At 42.9% G+C, this 25,132-nt stretch overlaps 2 protein-coding genes across 2 annotated transcripts in view; both read right to left on the reverse strand.

Annotated features, from left to right (window-relative positions):
- The window catches only part of LOC106610613 (serine/threonine-protein kinase WNK4), a 129,207-nt gene extending 116,636 nt beyond the window's left edge, over positions 1–12,571 (reverse strand). The window contains 2 exon segments of the mRNA XM_045697380.1: positions 11,002–11,681; positions 11,931–12,571. Of these exon segments, the coding sequence (XP_045553336.1) occupies positions 11,002–11,652 (651 nt within the window). The 5' untranslated portion in view covers positions 11,653–11,681; positions 11,931–12,571.
- A 3,546-nt stretch (positions 12,572–16,117) lies between these two features.
- On the reverse strand, positions 16,118–22,535 carry LOC106610650 (vacuolar protein-sorting-associated protein 25). The gene is made up of 6 exons (XM_014210092.2): positions 22,402–22,535; positions 21,727–21,872; positions 21,436–21,489; positions 21,265–21,353; positions 20,943–21,018; positions 16,118–17,169 (listed from the first exon to the last, which is right to left on the reverse strand). The coding sequence occupies exons 1-6, from the start codon at positions 22,446–22,448 to the stop codon at positions 17,057–17,059; spliced, it is 525 nt and encodes a 174-aa protein (XP_014065567.1). The 5' UTR covers positions 22,449–22,535; the 3' UTR covers positions 16,118–17,056.
- Positions 22,536–25,132: the final 2,597 nt, after the last annotated feature.

The raw sequence follows: 25,132 nt of genomic DNA on the forward strand, positions 1-25,132 counted from the left end.
TGCTACACTGCAGCCTCAATTAGCCTAGCTAGCTAACATTAGCTAGCTCAACTAGCTTTTCCTGGTTTGATGCAGTCAAGACAGGCACTACGTAATCATATTGGATGATAAATAAACTAGCTATGGCAGCAATTAGTCTAGTATAGCACGAGTCGGCTCGGTTAGTTGCTGTCTCTCGTCTCTCCCTCCGTCCTCCCTGCTCCCCTTGTCACTCCCTCACAGTATGGCCCCCCTCCTGTCACATGTTATCAGCTCTGGTTCATAAAGTAGCTTAAAAAATGACTTTTCTTCTGCTTCCCTCACTACGATTGGATCGGACCAGGTCTGGATCTGACCAAGTCTATAAGGAGCGGGTCTCGTTGTCCTCGGTCTGTTCGGAACGGGTATCTATATTAAAACTATTTATTTATGCATATTGGGTCCGGGTGGGAAAGCCCCAGGTCTATTTCGGAACGGGTTCAACTTTTTGGACCCGTGAAGACCTCTAGAATGGTGCCTTCAGTTCAGCACTTGTCAGTCCGATTTATACTCCCAAGCTCAAGGCTTGAAATAGATTACCAGTAGAGCATGGTACTATCATCATATGATACTATCACCACATGCTATACTATTACCATACTATACTATTACCATACTATACTATTACCATACTATACTATCACCATACTATACTATTACCATACAATACCATCACCATACAATACTATCAACATACAATACTATCACCATATGACACTATCACCATACGATACTATCACCATATGACACTAACACCATACTATTACCATACTATACTATTACCATACAATACCATCACCATACAATACTATCACCATACGATACTATCACCATATGACACTAACACCATACTATTACCATACTATACTATTACCATACAATACCATCACCATACAATACTAACACCAAGCTATACTATCACCATACGATACTATCACCATATGACACTAACACCATACTATTACCATACTATACTATTACCATACAATACCATCACCATACAATACTAACACCAAGCTATACTATCACCATACGATACTATCACCATACGATACTATCACCATACGATACTATCACCATATGACACTATCACCATACAATACTATCACCATATGACACTAACACCATACTATTACCATACTATACTATTACCATACAATACCATCACCATACAATACTATCACCATACGATACTATCACCATATGACACTAACACCATACTATTACCATACTATACTATTACCATACAATACCATCACCATACAATACTAACACCAAGTTATACTATCACCATATGACACTATCGCCATACTATACTATTACCATACAATACCATCACCATACAATACTAACACCAAGCTATACTATCACCATACGATACTATCACCATACGATACTATCACCATATGACACTATTACCATACAATACCATCACCATACAATACTAACACCAAGCTATACTATCACCATACAATACTATCACCAAGCTATACTATCACCATACGATACTATCATCATATGATACTATCACCACATGCTATACTATCACCATACTATGCTATTCTATACTATCACCATATGACACTATCACCATACGATACTATCCCCATACGATACTAACACCATACTATCACCATACAGTATTATCACCATACAGTATTACCACCATACTTAGGTACGGATACAATGTCTTGCGATTCTCACGATTCTATATGTATTGCGATTCGATACTGTGATTTTATTGTAATACTTCACTATACAACAAAAGCAGAAACATCACAGGCCTACTCATTGAAGGAATAAAGGTGCTCTGTTTCATTTACATTTTAGTCATTTAGCAGACACTCTTATCCAGAGCGACTGACAGACGCAATTAGGGTTAAGTGCCATGCTCAAGGGCACATCGACAGATGTGTTCATCTAGCCTGGCTCGGGGATTCGAACCAGCAACCTGGCCCAACACTCTTAACCGCTAGGGTACCTGTTGTCCTACTTCCAATTCAAATCCATTATTGCAAGAACAGTTTCGCCGCAGCTATTTGTTGAAATCAAAGAATTTGTAGAGTTCAGGACCCCATTAACGACTGTACAGAGAGCAGCTGGAACCAGGGACACCAACACATTAACGACTGTACAGGGAGCAGCTGGAACCAGGGACACCAACACATTAACGACTGTACAGGGAGCAGCTGGAACCAGGGGACACCAACACATTAACGACTGTACAGGGAGCAGCTGGAACCAGGGACACCAACACATTAACGACTGTACAGGGAGCAGCTGGAACCAGGGACACCAACACATTAACGACTGTACAGGGAGCAGCTGGAACCAGGGACACCAACACATTAACGACTGTACAGGGAGCAGCTGGAACCAGGGACACCAACACATTAACGACTGTACAGGGAGCAGCTGGAACCAGGGACACCAACACATTAACGACTGTACAGGGAGCAGCTGGAACCAGGGACACCAACACATCAACGACTGTACAGGGAGCAGCTGGAACCAGGGACACCAACACATCAACGACTGTACAGGGAGCAGCTGGAACCAGGGACACCAACACATCAACGACTGTACAGGGAGCAGCTGGAACCAGGGACACCAACACATCAACGACTGTACAGGGAGCAGCTGGAACCAGGGACACCAACACATTAACGACTGTACAGGGAGCAGCTGGAACCAGGGACACCAACACATCAACGACTGTACAGGGAGCAGCTGGAACCAGGGACACCAACACATCAACGACTGTACAGGGAGCAGCTGGAACCAGGGACACCAACACATCAACGACTGTACAGGGAGCAGCTGGAACCGAACACATTAAGGCACTTACATTACACATAAAACAAAATATAAAACAGTACACCGTATAACATTATTACACCACTATAAAATGTATAATACCACCATACAACAATATTACACCACTACATATCTACAATACACAATGTATAATACCACCATACAACAATATTACACCACTACATATCTACAATACAAAATGTATAATGCCACTATACAACAATATTACAATGTACGTGTGTGTAGAGTGCGTGTGCTTGTGTGTGTATGCTTGTGTCTGTACCTTTACGTGTCTCTTGACAGTCCCGGCTGTTCCATAAGTTGTATTTTTACATGTTTTTTAAAATCTAATAATACTGCTTGCATCAGTTACCTGATGTGGAATAGAGTTCCATGTAGTCATGGCTCTATGTAGTACTGTGAACCTCCCATAGTCTGTTCTGGACTTGGGGACAGTGAAGAGGCCTCTGGTGGCAGGTCTTGTGGGGTATGCATCGGTGTCTGAGCTGTGCTAGTCGTTTAAACAGACAGCTTGGTGCATTCAACATGTCAATACCTCTGACAAATACAAGTAGTGATGAAGTCAGTCTCTCCTCCACTTTGAGCCAGGAGAGATTGACATGCATATTAAAAATGTTAGCTCTCTGTGTACATTTAAGGGCCAGCTGTGCTGCCCTGTTCTGAGCCAATTGTAATTTTCCGAAGTCTTTCTTTGTGGTACCTGACCACACGATTGAACAGTAGTCCAGGTGCAGGTCCTTCTTTGTGGTACCTGACCACACGACTGAACAGTAGTCCAGGTGCAGGTCCTTCTTTGTGGTACCTGACCACACGACTGAACAGTAGTCCAGGTGTGAGGTCCTTCTTTGTGGTACCTGACCACATGACTGAACAGTAGTGCAGGTGCAGGTCCTTCTTTGTGGTACCTGACCACATGACTGAACAGTAGTGCAGGTGCAGGTCCTTCTTTGTGGTACCTGACCACATGACTGAACAGTAGTGCAGGTGCAGGTCCTTCTTTGTGGTACCTGACCACATGACTGAACAGTAGTGCAGGTGCAGGTCCTTCTTTGTGGTACCTGACCACATGACTGAACAGTAGTGCAGGTCCTTCTTTGTGGTACCTGACCACATGACTGAACAGCAGTCCAGGAACGAGGTCCTTCTTTGTGGTACCTGACCACACGACTGAACAGTAGTACAGGTGCGACAAAGATACTGATAAAACCAAAGCAGTACTAAGAGGCGGAGCAATTAAAGCAGCTTCCCCCTGAGGTCAGAATAATCAAATCAAAATCAAACTTTTTTGTCACATGCGCCGAATACAACAAGTGTAGACTTTACCGTAAAACAGTGCAGTTGAAGAGTAAAGAAAATATTTACCAAATAAACTAAAGTAAAAAAGTATCAAAAGTAACACAATAAAATAACAATAACGAGGCCATATACAGGGGGTACCGAGTCAGTGTGCGGGGGTACAGGTTAGAGGTAATTTGTACATGTAGGTAGGGGTGAAGTGACTATGCATAGATAATAAACAGCGAGTAGCAGCAACCTGTCAGGATGCTCTTGATGTTGCAGCTGTAGAACTTTTTGAGGATCTGGGGACCCATACCAAATCCTTTCAGTCTCCTGAGGGGGAAAAGGTTTTGTTGTGCCCTCTTCGCGACTGCTTGGTGTGTTTGGACCATGACAGATCGTTGGTGATGTGGACACCAAGGAACTTGAAACTCTCGACCCACTCCACTACTGCCCCGTCGATGTTAATGTGGGCCTGTTCGGCCCGCCTTTTCCTGTAGAACACGATCAGCTCCTTTGTCTTGCTCACATTGAGGGGGAGGTTGTTGTCCAGGCACCACACTGCCAGTTCTCTGACCTCCTCCCTATAGGCTGTCTCATCGTTGTTGGTGATCAGGCCTACCACTGTTGTGTCATCAGCAAACTTGATGATGGTGTTGGAGTCGAGTTTGGCCACACAGTCGTGGGTGAACAGGGAGTACCGGAGGGGACTAAGTACACATCCCTGAGGGGCCCCAGTGTTGAGGATCAGCATGGCAGACGTGTTGTTGCCTACCCTTACCACATTGGGGCGGCCCAACAGGAAGTCTAGGATCCAGTTGCAGAGGGAGGTGTTTAGTCCCAGGGTCCGTAGCTTAGTGATGAGCTTTGTGGGCCCTATGGTGTTGAAAGCTGAGCTGCAGTCTGTCATGACTGTCCTGATCAGGTCAGGTTACAGGAGACCACAAACCTACAGATTATCTCTCAATCCCCAACAGAGGAGGAGAGATCTAGGGGTATGAGGATGTGGGGGTTTTATGACCCCTCACGCCCATGATAAATCGTAGGACATAGAGAAATTCCTTTGTCCTCACTATGAAGAACTGGCCGCAGAACATTAAAACATGCAATAAAGGGACTTTGGAACAATGGTTTCCGTCAGCCACAATGGTGGTCATGACGAGAGATGGAATATGAAAATGTATGTAATCTTTGTATTGTTATTAACCTGTTAGGGCTAGGGGGCAGTATTGACACGGCTGGATAAAAAACATACCCGATTTAATCTGGTTACCACTCCTACCCAGTAACTAGAATATGCATATACTTATTACATATGGATAGAAAACACCCTAAATTTTCTAAAACTGTTTGAATGGTGTCTGTGAGTATAACAGAACTCAAATGGCAGGTCAAAACCTGAGAGATTCCTTTACAGGAAGTGGCCTGTCTGACCATTTCTTGAACTTCTTTTCCATCTCTATCATTTACTAAGGATCTCTGCTCTAACGTGACACTTCCCACGTCGTCCATAGGCGCTCAGAGCCCGGGAAAAAACAGAATGTCGTCATTCCAGCCCCAGGCTGAAACACATTATCGCCTTTCTCAAGTGGCCGATCAAGGGACACTGGGCTTATGCTCGTGACCCCGACCGCCCCCGCCTTTGGGATTTTTTTCCTCTGTTTGCCGAAAAGGAGATTCCCTGTCGGAATATTATCGCTTTTCTACGAGAAAAATGTCGTAAAAATTGATTTTAAACAGCGGTTGACATGCTTCGAAGTACGGTAATGGAATATTTAGAATTTTATTGTCACGAATTGCGCCATGCGCGCGACACTTCTTTACTATTTCGGATAGTGTCTGGAACGCATACGAACAAAAACGCCGCTATTCGGATATAACGATGGATTATTTTGGACCAAACCAACATTTGTTATTGAAGTAGCAGTCCTGGGTGTGCATTCTGACGAAGACAACAAAAGGTAATGAAACTTTTATAATAGTAAATATGATTATGGTGAGTGCTAAACTTGCCGGGTGTCTAAATAGCGAGCCCGTGATGCCTGGGCTATGTACTTAGAATATTGCAAAATGTGCTTTCACCAAAAAGCTATTTTAAAATCGGACATATCGAGTGCATAGAGGAGGTCTGTATCTATAATTCTTAAAATAATTGTTATGCTTTTTGTGAACGTTTATCGTGAGTAATTTAGTAAAATGTTAGCGAATTCCCCGGAAGTTTGCGGGGGGTATGCTAGTTCTGAACGTCACATGCTAATGTAAAAAGCTGGTTTTTGATATAAATATGAACTTGATTGAACAAAACATGCATGTATTGTATAACATAATGTCCTAGGGTTGTCATCTGATGAAGATCATCAAAGGTGAGTGCTGCATTTAGCGGTCTTCTGGGTTTTGGTGACATTATATGCTGGCAAGCGTCCCACCTAGCCCATAGAGGTTAAAGGTTAAGAGATGACGTTATTACGAAAACATTGTACCTTTAACCTGTATGGGACAGACGTTCCGCTAGCGGAACGCCTCACCAATATCCAATAGTATAGCGTGGCGCGAAATACAAACACCTAAAAAATGCTTCAATTTCTCAAACATATGACTCTTCTACACCATTTTAAAGATAAGACTCTCGTTAATCTAACCACACTGTCCGATTTCAAAAAGGCTTCACAGCGAAAGCAAAACATTAGATTATGTCAGGAGAGTACCCACCCAAAAATAATCACACAGCCATTTTCATAGCAAGCATATATGTCACAAAAATCAAAACCACAGCTTCGGATAGTTACCTGAACGCACGAACAAAAAAGGAGCTATTTCAATATAACTATGGATTACTTCGAACCAAAACAACATTTGTTGTTGAAGTAGAAGTCCTGGGAGTGCATTCTGACGAAGAACAGCAAAGGTAATCCAATTTTTCTTATAGTAAATCTGAGTTTGGTGAGTACCAAACTTGGTGGGTGTCAATATAGCTAGCCTGTGATGGCCGGGCTATGTACTCAGAATATTGCAAAATGTGCTTTCACCGAAAAGCTATTTTAAAATCGGACACCGCGATTGCATAAAGGAGTTCTGTATCTATAATTCTTAAAATAATTGTTATGATTTTTGTGAATGTTTATCGTGAGTAATTTAGTAAATTCACCGGAAGTGTTCGGTGGGAATGCTAGTTCTGAACTTCACATGCTAATGTAAAAAGCTGGTTTTTGATATAAATATGAACTTGATTGAACAAAACATGCATGTATAGTATAACATAATGTCCTAGGAGTGTCATCTGAAGAAGATCATCAAAGGTTAGTGCTGCATTTAGCTGTGGTTTTGGTTTTTGTGACATTATATGCTAGCTTGAAAAATGGGTGTTTGATTATTTCTGGCTGGATACTCTCCTGACATAATCTAATGTTTTGCTTTCGTTGTAAAGCCTTTTTGAAATCGGACAGTGTTGTTAGATAAAGGAGAGTCTTGTCTTTAAAATGGTGTAAAATAGTCATATGTTTGAAAAATTGAAGTTTTCGGATTTTCGAGGAATTTGTAATTCGCGCCACGCCCTATCATTGGATATTGGAGCGGTGTTCCGCTAGCGGAACATCTAGATAAAGGTCTTGCTCACATCGGCTACCGAGAGCATTATCACACAGTCATCCAGAACAGAACAGAATAATGTAGTGGTAACTACACCAACAACGGCCACCTTAAAGCTCATTAGAGGTGATTAGGGGCCTTAACCCAGCTAAAGCCTCCTTGTCCCATAGAGAGAGAGAGAGAGAGAGGAGAAACCAAACCACCATGAACAACTGAACATGGCAGCTAGCCAGAGTAAGGCAGGTAACCAACTGGCCTCTAAACCAAACTAAACTATATTCAGAGAGATGTAGGTGAAGAAAGGGGAATAAGAATCTGGTAAAATTCCCTTGTCTACATCCCAAATGCCACCCTTTTCCCTTTATAGTGGACTAAATAGGGAATAGGGTGCCATTTGGAATACACACCTTGTCTCTCAGCTCCTTGAAGGAGATCCAATTGTGTCCTGGCTGCTGCTCTCCAGGCCTGGGCCTCTGTTGCTCAGTAGCCACCACCCTCCTCAGTGGCAGATCTATTTTTATCGGATGTGTTTCAAACAGAAACAACACTTGGCATTTCTATACAAACAATGTTTTCAAAGATTTGATTTACCGCAATACACAGGAGTGGTCCCAAGATGACGCGGCAGCCCTTCTCTATCTCTCAATGTAAAATAAAGGAACATTCATCACAACTTCTCCCTATAAGAAGTCTTCCCTGACCCACCTCCGCTCAACATACGGCACGGTAAGGGTTAGGGGAGGAGCCACACTTGGATTGGTAAAACATTTTTACATAAATAAAGATATAGTATATATATATATATATATATATATAGGATGTGTTATATATATATTATATATAATTCACAGATTATATTTTAAATGCTCGTAAAAGTGTACTGTGTACATTTTCCTGTTTCAAAAATATATTGTTCAAAACAAGCTGTTCAGTTACTTACTACTCTGCCCCTCAGTGATTCTGCCAGCAGCTGCTCCGCGGGCACATAGGCGTGCTAACATTGCTTGGATTGTTTTCAACCTAGTCTCAGAGCATTTCGTATTATACTGTATGTAAATCTAAGACACTCCATTTAGTATGATATGTTACGTTTCAAATGGTATGTATTAATCTGTGGATGTCTATCACCCATTTCGTATGATATGTTACGAATTACAATTTGTATTATAAGTTTAAATTGCAAAACGTACAATATGTTACAAATTTGCAAAATGTCCAATATGATACAAATTCGCTAAACGTATGAAATGTTACGAATTCTAGCTAGTTGGCTAACGTTAGTTAGCTGGCTATAGTTTTCTAGGCTAGGGATTAGGGTGAGAGGTAGGGGAAGTGTTAGCTAAAAGGATTAAGGTTAGGGTTGGGGGAAGGGTTAGCTAGAATGCTAAGTAGTTGCAAAGTAGCTAAAAAGTTGAAAAGTTGCTAATTAGCTAAAATGCTGTCCGTGATGAGATTCGAACTCGCAACCTTTGAGTTGCTAGACATTCACGTTGTACACCCACCCATCCACCACGACTAACCAACCAACCAACCACCCTACTTTTTTTTGATTAAGTAACCATCTGTCTTACGTAACCATACCAAACGTAACATATCATACTCATTTGAGTGTCCCAGACTTACAATTACTTTGTTATGTCTAGTCTATGAGACCAGGCTGTTGTTTTCCCAGCTATTTGCTATGAGGAGGGACTGCCCCAATGAAATCGCAGGATTTCATAGCATAAATTATAACAGCACAAAGTAAATGGACCATCCTGGGCCACTTAAATGTGCGTTCAGTCAGAACTTCTGTATCTGCTCTAGTCTCCCTCCCAGTCTCTCGTGCCAGACGACTTACGTCTGGCGCGAGACTAGATCTGCTCTATCAGGTGGTGCTAAAGCTAATTGTAATTAACTTGTAAATAACAGTCATGGGACCTGATAAACCGGACATCTACATCCAACAAGAGTTGAAGGAAAGAGGGATACACTAGCTAGAACCTTCTCATCGGGGATCTGGTAGGACAAAAAAGCATAACTGTGGCTGGCCAATTTTATTGCTTCCCCCCATGTTCATCAGGTTCTACTGTGGTGATAGGGCGACATGTTGTGTGGACTAAAACAGCATGCTCTCCATGCCAATTTCAAGATGATCTAAACTAATGTCTGACTAACTCGGAAATATGAAGTTATTTCAGAATGAAAGTTAACTGGCTAGTGCGTCATACTTTGTGACATTGTGTTAGCTATCCCTAGTTAGAAAATGTATTTTCAAAGGTAGATAACTGGTTCATTTGACCAATGAATCAACCAAATGTATCTCAACATTTCTAAAGCTAGCCATTCAATGAGCGTGTGGGGAGGGGTTCAGACAGACACCATAAAAGAACCCTCAATACAAATGATTCATACATAACAGTGAGTGAATAATCTAATAGCACAGTCAGTCAGTCAATAGGTGTCTCTTGTGGGATTGAGGATTTGTAGTTGAGTGAGGGAAGAATTAAAATCATCTGCGACTTTGGCAGTTCGTAGTTTACATGTGAGCAAGGCTGAGAGCGAGAGAGGCAGGGAGCTGGTGTTACTGGTTGGTACTGAAAACACAGCTTAGAGGCAGGCTGGCCGGCCAGGCAGACTGGCTCAGTTGGAGCAGCAGACCGTTGACAGGTTGACCTCCTGGCATGCAAGAGCAACAGGAGCCAGCTCAATGTCACAGAGAACATTTAACATTTTACATTTAAGTCATTTAGCAGACGCTCTTATCCAGAGCGACTTACAAATTGGTGCATTCACCTTATAATATCCAGTGGAACAACCACTTTACAATAGTGCAATAGTGCATCTAAATCTTTTAAGGTGAATATGGATTACCAACCAATGTCACAGATTGCTCTGGAACTTTCACCACAGGGAGACCCATGAAGTTGTTGGGGTTTTGTACTGAGAGTGTAGGCCTATGAAGTATGAATTAGGCCTATTCTAAGGTGAAGGAGAAAGGTATAGGCCTAGGACTCTGAGGTGTCTATGTCCCACCTGGTCCACTGTCACTACAGAGCCTACTGCTGGCACTAGGACAGGACCAGTTGGTAGTGTCATAGCAGTGTCACCAAGCATCAGGCTAATTATCCCCATAAGTTACATCACATGCACACAAATAAATAAGGATAACTTCAATGGTGCCAATAGATTCAAAGAAACGATGTTTATCATATTAGCAATTCAGCATGAGAAAAAAGGTCTGATGACATCATGATCACCATTGTTTCATGACAATAATGTAAAATGATGTCTGTCACTCACCTGCAGCTCGCACCATGCCACTTCCACAGTAGTCTCTGTGTCCAGTCCTTTATAAACGGTCTTAAACGAACCCCTCCCAATCTCAATGTTGAATTTCAGGTATCTTCCATCAGGTGAGGTGGCCACAGCTTTGGTCTCAATGTCCTCCCTCTCCTCCTGTTCCCATTTGCTTTCATACGGACTGCGTGACAGCACGTTGTGTGGTTTATTTTGAACAAGCTCATTGTCTGAGTCCGAGCTGGCATCTTGTCTGTTGGGGCTCGGGATCGAGCTCCAGTTGTTCACCAGAGGGGTGACCGGGTCCTTGATTTGGGTACAGGGGGACTTGCTGCCGGTGGTGCTCGCGCCCGGGATGGAGACCGGAGATGGAGACGCCGGCGGAGTCTCCGTTTTGTCGTCCTCCTCAACTCTGGCCTCCGTTAAAGTTAAAATATTCTCCGCGGACCCGGAAAGAGCCTTTGAAAGCGCCCCACCATAGAGTTGTGGGTCGATGTCCATGTTAATTTTGTGAAGTCCATAAGAATTTCTCCTGGCAGCCAAGTTGTTCCTCCGCGGCATCGACGGGACACGGCCAGATAAGCAGTCATCTTTCAGTTCGTCGGAAAGGCTTGGGAAGCCGCGTCCAGCTACCTCAAACTCCGTGTGTGACATTGTAACGGTTCGTATTCTTATTTCCGAGACTTAAAAAAAAGAAATAATACAATTAAACCCGGCCGTTACCTTAATAAAACAGCATGCTATTTTACACATATCTTTCAGCAATTGAAGCTACTTTCCATTGTAGCCTAGTTATACATTTTTACACATTAGGTTAGTTGTGGAACATAGGGTAAACTGTGTGGCACGTAGCCTAGTACAAGACAATTAGGTCAATATAGACTGACAAAAACAAGTATTCTCAATTTTGCACTTGAATTGAAATAGCTTACCTGAAAAGGTGTACAAATTCAGAAAATTCACATAATGCGTCTCAGAGAATCCGAGTCGACCGGACGGTTCATTGCTCCTGTATGTGTGAGTCGTCAACTCCACTGTCACCTCTAGTGAAGAAAGTAAAGTCTCTGTGTATATCGACCGAACTCCGCCCCATAAACAGCCTGCGTGGTTTACCTGGGCAATGTGACGCAGCATACAGCGCCTGATTCACAAACCACAGCCTCTTCTCAAATGACTGACTTCATGAGGTATATGTCCATTCGTGTGTATATTCCTTATTTCCTTTGGAATCGTTGATAACAGGATTTTCCTGTTCTGAGTTAGGTTATGTGGGTAAAAAGCATTTAAATTACAATACTGTTATCTCTGTCTGTGTGCATGTAAGGTGTTAAACAACAACCCCAAACACAGAGATTCTATGAATCAGTTATGTAATTAATGAATCAGTTATGTAATTATATTACCAAATACCATAGAACCAAGTAAACATGGGGAGGTGAATCAGAGCAGCATGGGATTAACCTCATAGCCTAGTGGAGGTCAGTAATGTCACGGGCATGTCTCCCTTCCTTGCATCCCAAATTGCACCTTATTCCAAATAAAGGGCTCTCTCTAGCTGCTACTATTACACTGAACAAAAATATAAACACAACATGCAACAATTTTAAAGCTTTTCCTGAGTTACAGTTCAGATAAGGAAATTAGTCAATTGAAATAAATAAATTAGGCCCTAATCTATGGATTTCACAACTGGGAATACAGATATGCATCTGTTGGTCACAGTTGCCTTTAAAAAAGGTCAGGGCGTGAATCAGAAAACCAGTCAGTATCTGGTGTGACCACCAATTGCCTCATGCAGCACGACACATCTCCTTCCCATAGAGTTGATCAGGCTGTTGATTGTGGCCTGTGGAATGTTGTCCCACAGGAGACTTATATCTCCCTCAGTAGCTTTAAGCGTCAGCTGTCAGAGCAGCTTACCGATCGCTGCAGCTGTACACAACCCATCTGTAAATAGCCCATCCAACCAACCAACTACCTACCGCATCCCCATATTTGTTTTTCTGCTCTTTTGCACACCAGTATTTCTACTTGCACATCCTCATCTGCACATATATTACTCCAGTGTAAATTGCTAAATTGTAATTACTTCGCCACTATTGGCCTATTTATTGCCTTACCTCCTTACTTCATTTGCACTCACTGTATACAGATTTTCTATTGTGTTATTGACTGTACGTTTGTTTATTCCATGTGTAACTCTGTGTTGTTGTTTTTGTCGCACTGCTTTGCTTTATCTTGGCCAGGTTGCAGTTGTAAATGAGAACTTGCTCTCAACTAGCCTACCTGGTTAAATAAAGGTGAAAATATATATATATATATATTTAAAACTCCTCTTCAATGGCTGTGCGAAGTTGCTCGATATTGGCGGGGACTGGAACACGCTGTTTTACTTGTCGATCCAGAGCATCCCAAACACGGTCAATGGATGACATGTCTGGTGAGTATGCAGGCCATGAAAGAACTGGGACATTTTCACATTCCAGGAATTGTGTACAGATCCTTGCGACATGGGGCCGTCCATTAATTATCATGCTGAAACATGAGGTGATGGCGTTGGATGAATGGCACAACAATGGGCCTCAGGATCTCGTCACGGTATCTCTGTGCATTCAAATTTCCATCGATAAAAATGCAATTGCGTTCATTGTCCATAGCTTATGCCTGCCCATACCATAACCCCACCATGGGGCACTCTGTTGACAACAGCAAACCGCTCGCCCACACACCGGTACAGTTGAAACCGGGATTCATCCCTGAAGAGCACACCTCTCCAGCGTGCCAACGGTCAGGTAAAGACCCTGGTGAGGACAACAAGCACGCAGATGAGCTTCCCTGAGACGGGTTTTGACCATTTGTGCAGAAATTCTTTGGTGCAACCCCAGTTTCATCAGCTGTCCGTGTAGATGGTATCAGACGATCCCGCCGGTGAAGATCCCGGATGTGAAGGTCCTGGGCTGGCAGGGTTACACTTTGTCTGCAGTTTTGAGGCCGGTTGGACGTACTGCCAAATTCTCTAAAATGGCATTGGTAGAGAAATTAACATGAAATTCTCTGGCAACAGCTCTGGTGGACATTCCAGCAGTCAGCAGGCCAATTGCACGCTCCCTCAAAACTTGAGACATCTGTGGCATTGTGTTGTGGAACAAAACTGCACATTTTAGAGTGGCCTTTTATTGTCCCCAGCACAAGGTCCACCTGTGTAATGATCATGCTTTTTAAATCAGCTTCTTGGCATGCCACACCTCTCAGGTGGATGGATTATCTTGGCAAAGGAGAAATGCTCAGTAACAGGGATGTAAACAAATTTGTGGACAAAATCTAAGAGAAATAAGCTTTTTGTGCATACGGACAATTTCTGGGATCATTAATTTCAGCTCATGAAACATCACTTTACATGTTGTGTTTATATTTCTGTTTAGTGTATTTACTGTAGCTCTGTACAGGAAACATGGATTGTCTGGGTTCAATTCCAGGCTCTGGCTGGGCCACTCAAGGACATTCAGAGACTTGTCCCGAAGCCACTCCTGCATTGTCTTGGCTGTGTGCTTAGGGTCATTGTCCTGTTAGAAGGTGAACCTTCAGCCCAGTCTGAGGTCCTGAGAGCTCTGGAGTAGGTTTTCATCAAGGATCTCTCCGTTCATCTTTCCCTTGATCCTGACTAGTCTCCCAGTCCCTGCCACTGAAAAACATCCCCACAGCATGTTGCTGCCACCACCATGCTTCACCATAGTGATGGTGCCAGGTTTCCTCCAGATGTGACGCTTGACATTCAGGACAAAGAGTTCAATCTTGGTTTCATCAGACCAGATAATCTTGTTTCTCATATTCTGAGTCTTTAGGTGCCTTTTGGCAAACTACAGGTGGCCTTTCATGTGCCTTTTACTGAGGAGTGGCTTCCATCTGACCACTCTACCACAAAGGCCTGATTGGTGGAGTGCTGCAGAGATGGTTGTCATTCTGGAAGGTTCTCCCATCTCAACAGAGGAACTCTGGAGCTCTGTCAGTGACCATCGGGTTCTTGGCCACCTCCCTGACCAAGGACCTTCTCCGCCGATTGCTCAGTTTGACCGGGCAGCCAGCTCTAGGAAGAGTCTTGGTGGTTCCAAACTTCTTCCATTTAAGAATGATGGAGGCCACTGTGTTCTAGGGGACTGCTTCCCCTGATCTGTGCCTCGACACAATCTTGTCTCGGAGCGCTACGGTCAATTCCTTCGACCTCATGGCTTGGTTTTTGCTCTGACCTGCACTATCAAGTGAGGGACCTTACATAGACAGGTGTGTGCCTTTCGAAATCATGTCCAATTCATTAAATTTACCACAGGTGGACTCCAATCAAGTTGTAGAAAAATCTCAAGGATGATCAGTGGAAACAGGATGCACCTGAGCTCAATTTCTTGTCTCATTGCAAAGGGTCTGAATACTTATGTAAATAAGTTGTTTTTTATTTGTAATACATTGGCAAAAGATTCTAGTGATCTGTTTTCGCTTTGTCATTATGGGGTATTGTGTGTAGGATGATGAGGAAAAAGTTGTATTTAATCATTTTAGAATAAGGCTGTAACATAACAAAATGTGAAAAAGGTAAAGGGGTCTGAATACTTTACGAATGAACTGTAGGTAAACACAGTAACATCCCAGTCAGTCTGTCTAGTGATTCCTGGGAAGTTACTACCAACATGGTTGTGTAAGGCAGGCTATATCTTTCTTGGTTATGTAGAGTCTCTGGGCTTGATCAACATTGCAGACGACTGCCAACTAACTGATCTACAAATCACTGCATAACCACACATTATCATTAGTAGATCAGTCAGTCAGAATTGTCCCACAAAACATCACTGATTTGATGCTCTCAAACAACCTTTAGTACTACTTTAACTAAATAATGTTCTTCCCTATATAAGCCTGGTGCCCATTCATAAAGTTCTATTAAAACTGTAATACAGTTTCTGTATCTTTTGACACTAGGGGGCACTATAATACAACAAATTCATCCACGCTCCCCTGAGCAGAGATATGTTATGTTGCCACCATAGACATTCATATATACAAAATTGATTGGCGCTCAAATCAGACCATGACGTACAACATTGTCCTCAATCATAACTGCAAGTAGGACTCAATATCTATTCCATTTATTTTCTTACAGTATTCCACTAGTTTAAAAAAAAAAAAAAAAAAAGAGGTTCAATAGAACACAGAGATAGGTTCTGTACTAAGGGTTTACAGCAATCAGTCTGTACAAGAGACATCCAGCACCATTATAACAGCTGAACTAAACCAAGATTTTGTTTCCTCTTCTGGGGGTTTTCAAACTCCCCAAATGTATCTAGGGCGTCTTGACTGGGATTTCTGGTAAAGAGGAAGAGCAATAAAACAGGCGGGCAGAAGTCCCCAGCGCTGCCGCACCACCACATCGCTGCAAGTATATTCGTTATTATCCAGGAAGGTGAGGATAAAAATGAGTTCTAAATACAAAACAGAAGACAGTAAGGGGAAGATAGATTGTGGGGAAAGTCTCTCTCCAAGAATACCTAAACATGCATAGGACTGGCTCCCCTGAATTATTTGACACATGTCTGTCAGAACACCTGCCCACATCAAAAGTTCCAGGTGACTACCACAGTAGTCAAACTAAAGTCATCTCCTAAACTGCTCCTGCAAATGGATAATAGCATCTGCTAAATTACTAAAATGTAAATTTACTATCTAGATTGGTTCTCTTCCAATAAGAAAATGCTTTAAACTTATGAGGAACCAAAAAAGGCAACTTCCTAAACCAAATAATTACTATTATTCTCATCAAGCACGTGGATTGGGTGCTGAGGTGCAAATAATAGCCTTTTAAACAGCAGTAACCCTATTAACATGGTCTCAGATCTGTTTGCACTGTCTTGCCACAGCCTGTGCACATCCTGTGTCACACCAATGACCACAAGAGTTAGCAGGACAACACAAAGAGATTTGGGAACAGGCTAGCAGAACCCTCACAGTCTAAGGATTAAACGTTCCCAATCTGAGTTGAGCCCTTGATTCAATCCCACAATGCAATGCTACTTCAGAAGAACTTGACCCCCTTCCCGTCATCCATGGTGATGACCTCTGCCTTGCCGTCCGTCTGCAGGGCCTGCAGCGAGCGAATCAGCATCCACTCCTCCAGCCCATGGAATTCTGGGGGAAATGTGTTACAGCTATTTACTTATGCTGTACAGCTCAGATGGTATAAAACAGTACAAATGTTTTTTGGTAGGGATGACTAGCAGGAAATACAGTACATTCGGAAAGTATTCACACCCCTTGACTTTTTCCACATTGTTACATTGCCTTATTCTAAAATGGATTAAATTGCTTTTTTTCCATCAATCTACATACAATACCCCATAATGACAAAGCAAAAACTGTTGATCACATGACAAAGTAAAACACAAAATATCACATTTACATAAGTATTCAGACCAGTTCACCGGACGTGCTACCTTGTACCAGACCTGCTGTTTTCGACTCTCTCTCTACCGCACCTGCTGTCTCTAACTCTATAGTCAGGATCTGAATGCTCGACTATGAAAAGCCATATTTATTGTTATTATTATTATTATACCCTGCTGGTCATCTATGAACGTTTGAACATCTTGGACGTGTACGGTTATAATCTCAAACTGGCACAGCCAGAAGAGGACTGGCCACCCCTCAGAGCGCAGTTCCTCTCTAGGTTTCTACTTTTCTAGAGAGTTTTTCCAAGCCACCGTGCTTGCTGTTTGGAGTTTTAGGCTGGGTTTCTGTATAGCAATTTGTGACATCAGCTGATGTAAAAACAGCTTAATAAATACATTTGATTACTCAGTTGAAGCGCCTTTGGCAGCGGTTACAGCCTCAGGTCTTCTTGGGTATGACGCTAAAACATTAGCACACCTATATTTGGGGAGTTTCTCCCATTCGTCTTTACAAATCCTCTCAAGCTCTGTCAGGTTGGATGGGTAGTATCACTGCACAGCTATTTTCAGGTCTCTCCAGAGATGTTTGATCGGGTTCAAGTCCAGGCTCTGGCTGGGCCACTCAAGGACGTTCAAATCAAACTTTATTTGTCACATGCGCCGAATACAACAAGTGTTGACCTTACAGTGAAATGCTTACTTACAAGCCCTTAACCAACAGTGCAGTTCAAGAAGAGTAAAGAAAATATTTACCAAATAAACTAAAGTAAAAAATAATAAAAAGTAACACAATAACGAGGCCATATACAGGGGGTACCGGTACCGAGTCAGTGTGCGGGGGTACAGGTTAGAGGTAATTTGTACATGTAGGTAGGGGTGAAGTGACTATGCATAGATAATAAACAGCGAGTAGCAGCAGTGTGCAAAACAAATGGAGGGGGGGGTTCAATGTAATAGTCTGGTAGCCATTTGATTAATTGTTCAGCAGTCTTATGGCTTGGGGGTAGAAGCTGTTAAGGAGCCTTTTGGTCCTAGACTTGGCGCTCCGGTACCGCTTGTCGTGCGGTAGCAGAGAAAACAGTCCATGACCTGTGTGACTGGAGCCTCAGAATTTTATGGGCTTTCCTCTGCCACTGCCGATTATATAGGTCCTGGATTGCAGGAAGCTTGGCCCCAGTGATGTACTGCGCCGTACACACTACCCTCTTTAGCGCCTTACAGTCAGATGCCGAGCAGTTGCCATACCAGGCGGTGATGCAACTGGTAAGGATGCTCTCGATGGTGCCGCTGTAGAACTTTGAGGATCTGGGGACCCATGCCAAATCTTTTCAGTCTCCTGAGGGGGAAAAGGTTTTGTTGTGCCCTCCTCATGACTGTCTTGGTGTGTTTGGACCATGACAGATCGTTAGTGATGTGGACACCAAGGAACTTAAAACTATCGACCCACTCCACTACAGCCCCGTCGATGTTAATGGGGGCAAGTTTGGCCCTCAAGTTCCTGTAGTCCACGATCAGCTCCTTTGTCTTGCACACATTGAGGGAGAGGTTGTTGTCTCTGACCTCCTTCCATATAGGCTGTCTCATCGTTGATCAGGCCTACCACTGTTGTCATCAGCAAACTTGGTGTTGGAGTCGTGTTTGCCCACGCAGTCGTGGGTGAACAGGGAGTACAGGAGGGGCCCCAGTGTTGAGGATCAGTGTGGCAGATGTGTTGTTGCCTACCCTTACCACCTGGGGGCGGCCCGTCAGGAAGTCCAGGATCCAGTTGCAGAGGGAGGTGTTTAGTCCCAGGGTCCTTAGCTTAGTGATGAGCTTCGTAGGCATTATGGTGTTGAACGCTGAGCTGTAGTCAATGAACAGCATTCTCACATAGGTGTTCCTTTTGTCCAGGTGGGAAATGGCAGTGTGGAGTGCGATTGAGATTGCGTCATCTGTGGATCTGTTAGGGTGGTATGCGAATTGGAGTGGGTCTAGGGTTCCCGGGAGGATGCTGTTGATGTGAGCCATTCCCAGCCTTTCAAAGCACTTCATGGCTACCGACGTGAGTGCTATGGGGCGGTAATCATTTAGGCGGGTTACCTTCACTTCCTTGGGCACAGGGACCATGGTGGTCTGCTTGAAACATGTAGGTATTACAGACTCGGTCAAGGACAGGTTGAAAATGTCAGTGAAGACACATGCCAGTTGGTCCGTGCATGCTTTGAGTAGGCATCCTGGTAATCCGTCTGGCCCCGCGACTTTGTGAATGTTGACCTGTTTAAAGGTTTTGCTCACATCGGCTACTGAGAGCATTATCACACAGTCATCCAGAACAGCTGGTGCTCTCGTGCATGCGTCAGTGTTGCTTGCCTCTAAGTGAGCATAAAAAGGTATTTAGCTCGTCTGGTAGGCTCGCGTCACTGGGCAGCTCGCCTCTGGGTTTCCCTTTGTAGTCCGTAATAGTTTTCAAGCCCTGCCACATCTGACGAGTGTCAGAGCTGGTGTAGTAGGATTCAATCTTAATCCTGTATTGACAGTTTGCTTGTTTGATGGTTCGTCTGAGGTTATAGCGGGATTTCTTATAAGCGTCCGGATTAGTGTCCCGCTCCTTGAAAGCGGCAGCTCTAGCCTTTAGTTCGATGCGCATGTTGCCTGTTATCCATGGCTTCTGGTTGGGATATGTACGTACGGTCACTGTGGGGACGACGTCGTCGACGCACTTATTGATGAAGCCAATGACTGAGGTGGTATACTCAACGACATCGGATGAAACCCGGAACATATACCAGTCTGTGCTAGCAAAACAGTCCTGTAGCGTAGCATCCGCTTCATCTGACCACTTCCGTATTGAGCGAGACTTGTCCCGAAGCCACTCCTGAGTTGGCTCTGTGCTTAGGGTTGTGTTCCTGTTGGAAGATGAACATTTGCCCCAGTCTGAGGTCCTGAGCACTCTGGAGCAGGTTTTCATCGAGGATCTCTCCATTTATCTTTCCCTTGATCCTGACTAGTCTCCCAGTCCCTGCCGCTGAAAAAGATCCCCACAGCATGATGCTGCCTCCACCATGCTTCACCGTAGGGATGGTGCCAGGTTTCCAAAGAGTTCAATCTTGGTTTTGTCAGACCAGAGAATTTTGTTTCTCATGGTCAGAGTCCTTTTAGGTGCCTTTTGGCAAACTCCAAGCGGGCTATGTGCATTTTACTGAGGAGTGGCTTCTGTCTGGCCACTCTACCAGAAAGGCCTGATTGGTGGAGTGCTGCAGAGATGGTTGTCCTTCTGGAAAGGGTCTGAATACCTATGTAAATAAGGTATTTCAGTTTTTATTTTTAATAGAATTAGAATTATGTTTAATAGAATAGAAATTTCTAAAAACCTGTTTTCGCTTTGTCATTATGGGGTATTATGTGTAGATTGAAGAGGGAAAAAAACTATTTAATAATTAGGCAGTAAGGTAAAAAAAAAAGTGGAAAAAGTCAAGGTGTCGAATACTTTCCGAATGCACTGTATGTCAGAAATGCACATTTCTGTTGTTGTACCTTCGCTTTCTGTGTCGTCACCATTGGCGAGCTCGTAGAGTGTAAACACTGTATTGACCATACCGTTTTTAGAGACCTGAAATGATAGGGAGAGGAAACACAAACTTCATAAAGAAGTATCAATAACAGCATACTGAGGTCACCAGGATTTAGACTATTTTGACTAGGAAATCTACTAGACCACAGCACATCTTCTATAATGATACTACATTACAGTATTCTTCCAACAATGTCAAAGGAGATCTAGGCTACGTCCAGAGAAGCACCCTACTCCCTATATAATATATTCCTTTAGACCAGGACCCATAGCAGACCTACTCACCCACTGGTAAATCAGTTTGCCCCATTCCTCTGGCCTCCTCCACATGACTAGACACTGTGTCTTGTTCTTGTCTAACCATTCCAGGTTTCCTGTAAGCAATATCCAGTTAAATTATTGTTAGTGTCATAATAAGTATCCAAATACATCTTTCAATGAAAGCAGTTCTGTTACCTTTTTTCCTCAATTCCTCAAAAACAATTAGTATGGCCTCCGTTGATAGTTTTCCTGCAAGATCAGTTAAGGTTTCTAGCAGATATGAGGGGAAATATTCAGGGGGTATAATTTCAAAGAACATCCTTATAAATGTTCTATGTTATTACCTTCCCATAGCCTCAAAGTCACTATCCAACAACAAATAAGAGGACAGTAGATCCAGAGATGGCCTCGTGTTTTTTTCGGGTTGGTTAGATCTATGATTTATGTCAGTAAGTGAAACTTAGAATACGGTGAATAAAAGGATACTATCAATATTCTTGTGGTTGAACACAGGGCACTCTTGGACTTCCATGATGTCCAAAGTGTAGAGCTTGTGATGGCGGCAGTAGGACAGAGCAAGGAAGCACCATGCTGCAAGCTGTTTCTGTCTGGTGTCAACATTGGGTTGTAACCTGTCAACAATCAAAAGCAACCATTGCATCAACTTATATTGGCATGTAGCTAAGTTAAGAGACAGAAGTACCCAGATAATCACTCACTAACAGCTAAGTAAGTTTGATTAAGTTGAAGAGGTGAATAATAATCATAAACGTTAGCTGGGAACAACCACATCGTACATTATTTGTTGCAAATTAGAAAATTAAATGTAATGCATCTGGACAATTTACCATCTTAGCTAACAAGCTTTACTAGCCAGCTAGCTAATATATCATAGGTAGATAACGTTAACTATAATTATAAACGAGAAACATGGCTATCTAGCTAACTACATATCGAGCAAAGCACTGAAATCATTCATTGCATCGAAACCTTGACTCGAACCTAAAATATGTTCGCCTTGGATGGCTAAAGCTAACTTCCCTAGCTAGCTTCAGCTAGCATTATTTTAAAGCAGGTAAACTATTTTATTCGCAAACACAATCCACACAATACTTCTTTATACCTGGAATCACAGTTTAGTTGTGGAAAGTGTTAACTTACGTAAAAAACGGAGGGAAATTATACTGCCAAGGCCACTCAAAACTCATTGCAAAAAGATGTACGCACAGCTGACACCCGGAAATAAGTGCAACCTATAAATCTTCTTCTTTTTCTTCTTCTTCTTCTTCAATGCGATAACGGCGGTTGGCATCCAATAAATGTTGCATTACCGCCACCTACTAGATTGGAGTACAACTTCTTTATACTTTGCTTGAAAAATCTATAAATAAATAAACAAATACACTACCATCTAACACTACATTTACCAAAATAAAAATAAAAAATATTAATTAAATATAACACCACCCTACTCCACTATTTAAATATATTTGGTCCTACCTCAGGCCAACAACATGAAAGGATGGGACACCAACACTTAACACACCCTGTAACTCTTCTGATGTCAAGTCTCGCAAACCTAAATACCTTAACTGCAGCTTCCACCACAACCTCAATTTTCTGCGACTTACGTTCCATCCCTACAGTACAGTTGATAACCATTGCTATAAATGCTAATAAACCCAATCTCACTGAAACATATCACTTGTTGGCCTATCCCTCTGTACGGGTACAGATCTACTTACACCACTCCTCTCAGGATCCCTCCCCCTTCACCCATCTTCCTCTACTTTATTCACTGCCTTAGCATATGACAACTTCTGCACTACTCTAACCCTGGAAACCTCAAACTGCCTCTCTCGCATGGGGCATTTCTGATGCCCAGCCCCATGGGCACCCCTACAATTAACACATACCACAACTTTCCCCGATGCTACACATTCCTTTGTCTCATGCCCTTCTGCACACTTCTCACACCTAGGAACTTCCTTCCTACACACTGCTGCCACGTGCCCATAAGCTTGACACCTGTAACAACGTAATGTATTTGGCACAAAAGCTCATACAGGATATATTATATATCCTAACAACACTTTGTCGAGCAAAGACTCAACATCAAACAGCAGCACGCACCCACCCGTAGCATGCGCTCCAGCAGGTAAATTTCACTGGTCATCCCCAAAGCCAACTCTTCCTTTGGCCGCCTTTCCTTCCAGTTCTCTGCAGCCAATGACTGGAACGAATTGCAAAAATCACTGAAGCTGGAGACTCATATCTCCCTCACTAACTTTAAGCATCAGCTGTCAGAGCAGCTTACAGATCATTGCACCTGTACATAGCCCATCTGTAAATACCCCACCCAACTACCTCATCCCCATATTGTTATTTTTTTGCTCCTTTGCACCCCAGTTTCTCTACTTGCACATTCATCTTCTGCACATCTATCACTCCAGTGTTTAATTGCTAAATTGTCATTATTTCGCCACTATGGCCTATTTATTGCCTTACCTCCCTAATCTTACTTCATTTGCACACACTGTATATAGACTTTTTCTATTGTGTAATTGACTGTACGTTTGTTTATTCCATGTGTAACTCTGTGTTGTTTGTGTCGCACTGCTTTGCTTTATCTTAGCCAAGTTGCAGTTGTAAATGACAAGTTGTTCTCAACTGGCCTACCTGGTTAAATAAAGGCAAAATAAATTTAAAAAATTAATAAATACCTCAAAAGAACAGACAATGACTCTTCTGTTTCACCACTCATGCCACCCTGTCTGTGTCGCACCAAACAACAACACCAACACTGGGAATCTTCCCCTTCAGTTGGTCAACTTTTACATTTACTGCTACCCCAGAAATCACTCCTTTCAATGGTGCCTTTTTCTTGAGAGCAAAACAATTCACATTTCTTGCCCCCATTCGTTTAACGCGGAGCGCCTTCTCCCTCTGACCAGCAGAAACACAAACAATTATCACAAGACCACTTCTGGTTACCCTCACCGATTCCACAGCACCCAACTCTGTTTTCACCCACCCTGAAACCACAAATGGATCTGCCAAAAGGCAAGGGTCCACTTTTTCCCAAAACTTCACCCCTACTGTCACAGATTCATCTTTATTCTGACCCTTGGTGCAAGCATCAGGCTCCGAGAACTGTACCACACCTACAACCTCCAATACTTCAACCTCATTCACTTCCATTTCTCCTCCTGTCTTCAGCTCATTCTGCTTACACTTTCTACCATTATTCTTTAACAAACAATCTCCCTTTTTTTCCGGCATTTTTAACCGACTCAAGCTCACCCTATTCCTCCCCCTCTCTCTCTCTTAGACCTCTTCTGCCTCTCTTTTTCCTGCCATTCCTCCTCCGTATTCCAAGTATATGTCTCCTTATAATACTGCACTTCTCCTGACGTACATCTTGTTCTTTCATTCTCAAGGGATGCATTTAACAGGCTGTCACAATCTCCGTACAATGTAACGCTCAACAGTGCAACCCACTTACAAAGCAGTCGCTTTGTCTTGATGTTCTTCTTTATCAAAAGCTACCGCAATGCTTTTCCATTTCAAACAAGCGTGCTCTTCCCGTCGTTTGTCATCGGATGATATTATTCCTTAAGACTCATCCAATGACAAATGACGTAAAAGGAATATTATAAACTGGGTGGTTCGAGCCCTGAATGATGATTGGCTGACAACCGTGATATATCAGACCGTATACCATGGGTATGACAAAACATACATTTTTACTGCTCTAATTACGTTGGTAATCAGTTTATAATAGCAATAAGGCACCTCAGGGGTTTGTGGTATATGGTCAATACACCATAGCTAAGGGCTGTATCTAGGCACTCCGCATTGTGTCATATCCCACATGCTTAAATAGCGCAAT

This window comes from Salmo salar, chromosome ssa01 (assembly GCF_905237065.1).
Source record: "Salmo salar chromosome ssa01, Ssal_v3.1, whole genome shotgun sequence".
Lineage (NCBI taxonomy): Eukaryota > Metazoa > Chordata > Actinopteri > Salmoniformes > Salmonidae > Salmo > Salmo salar.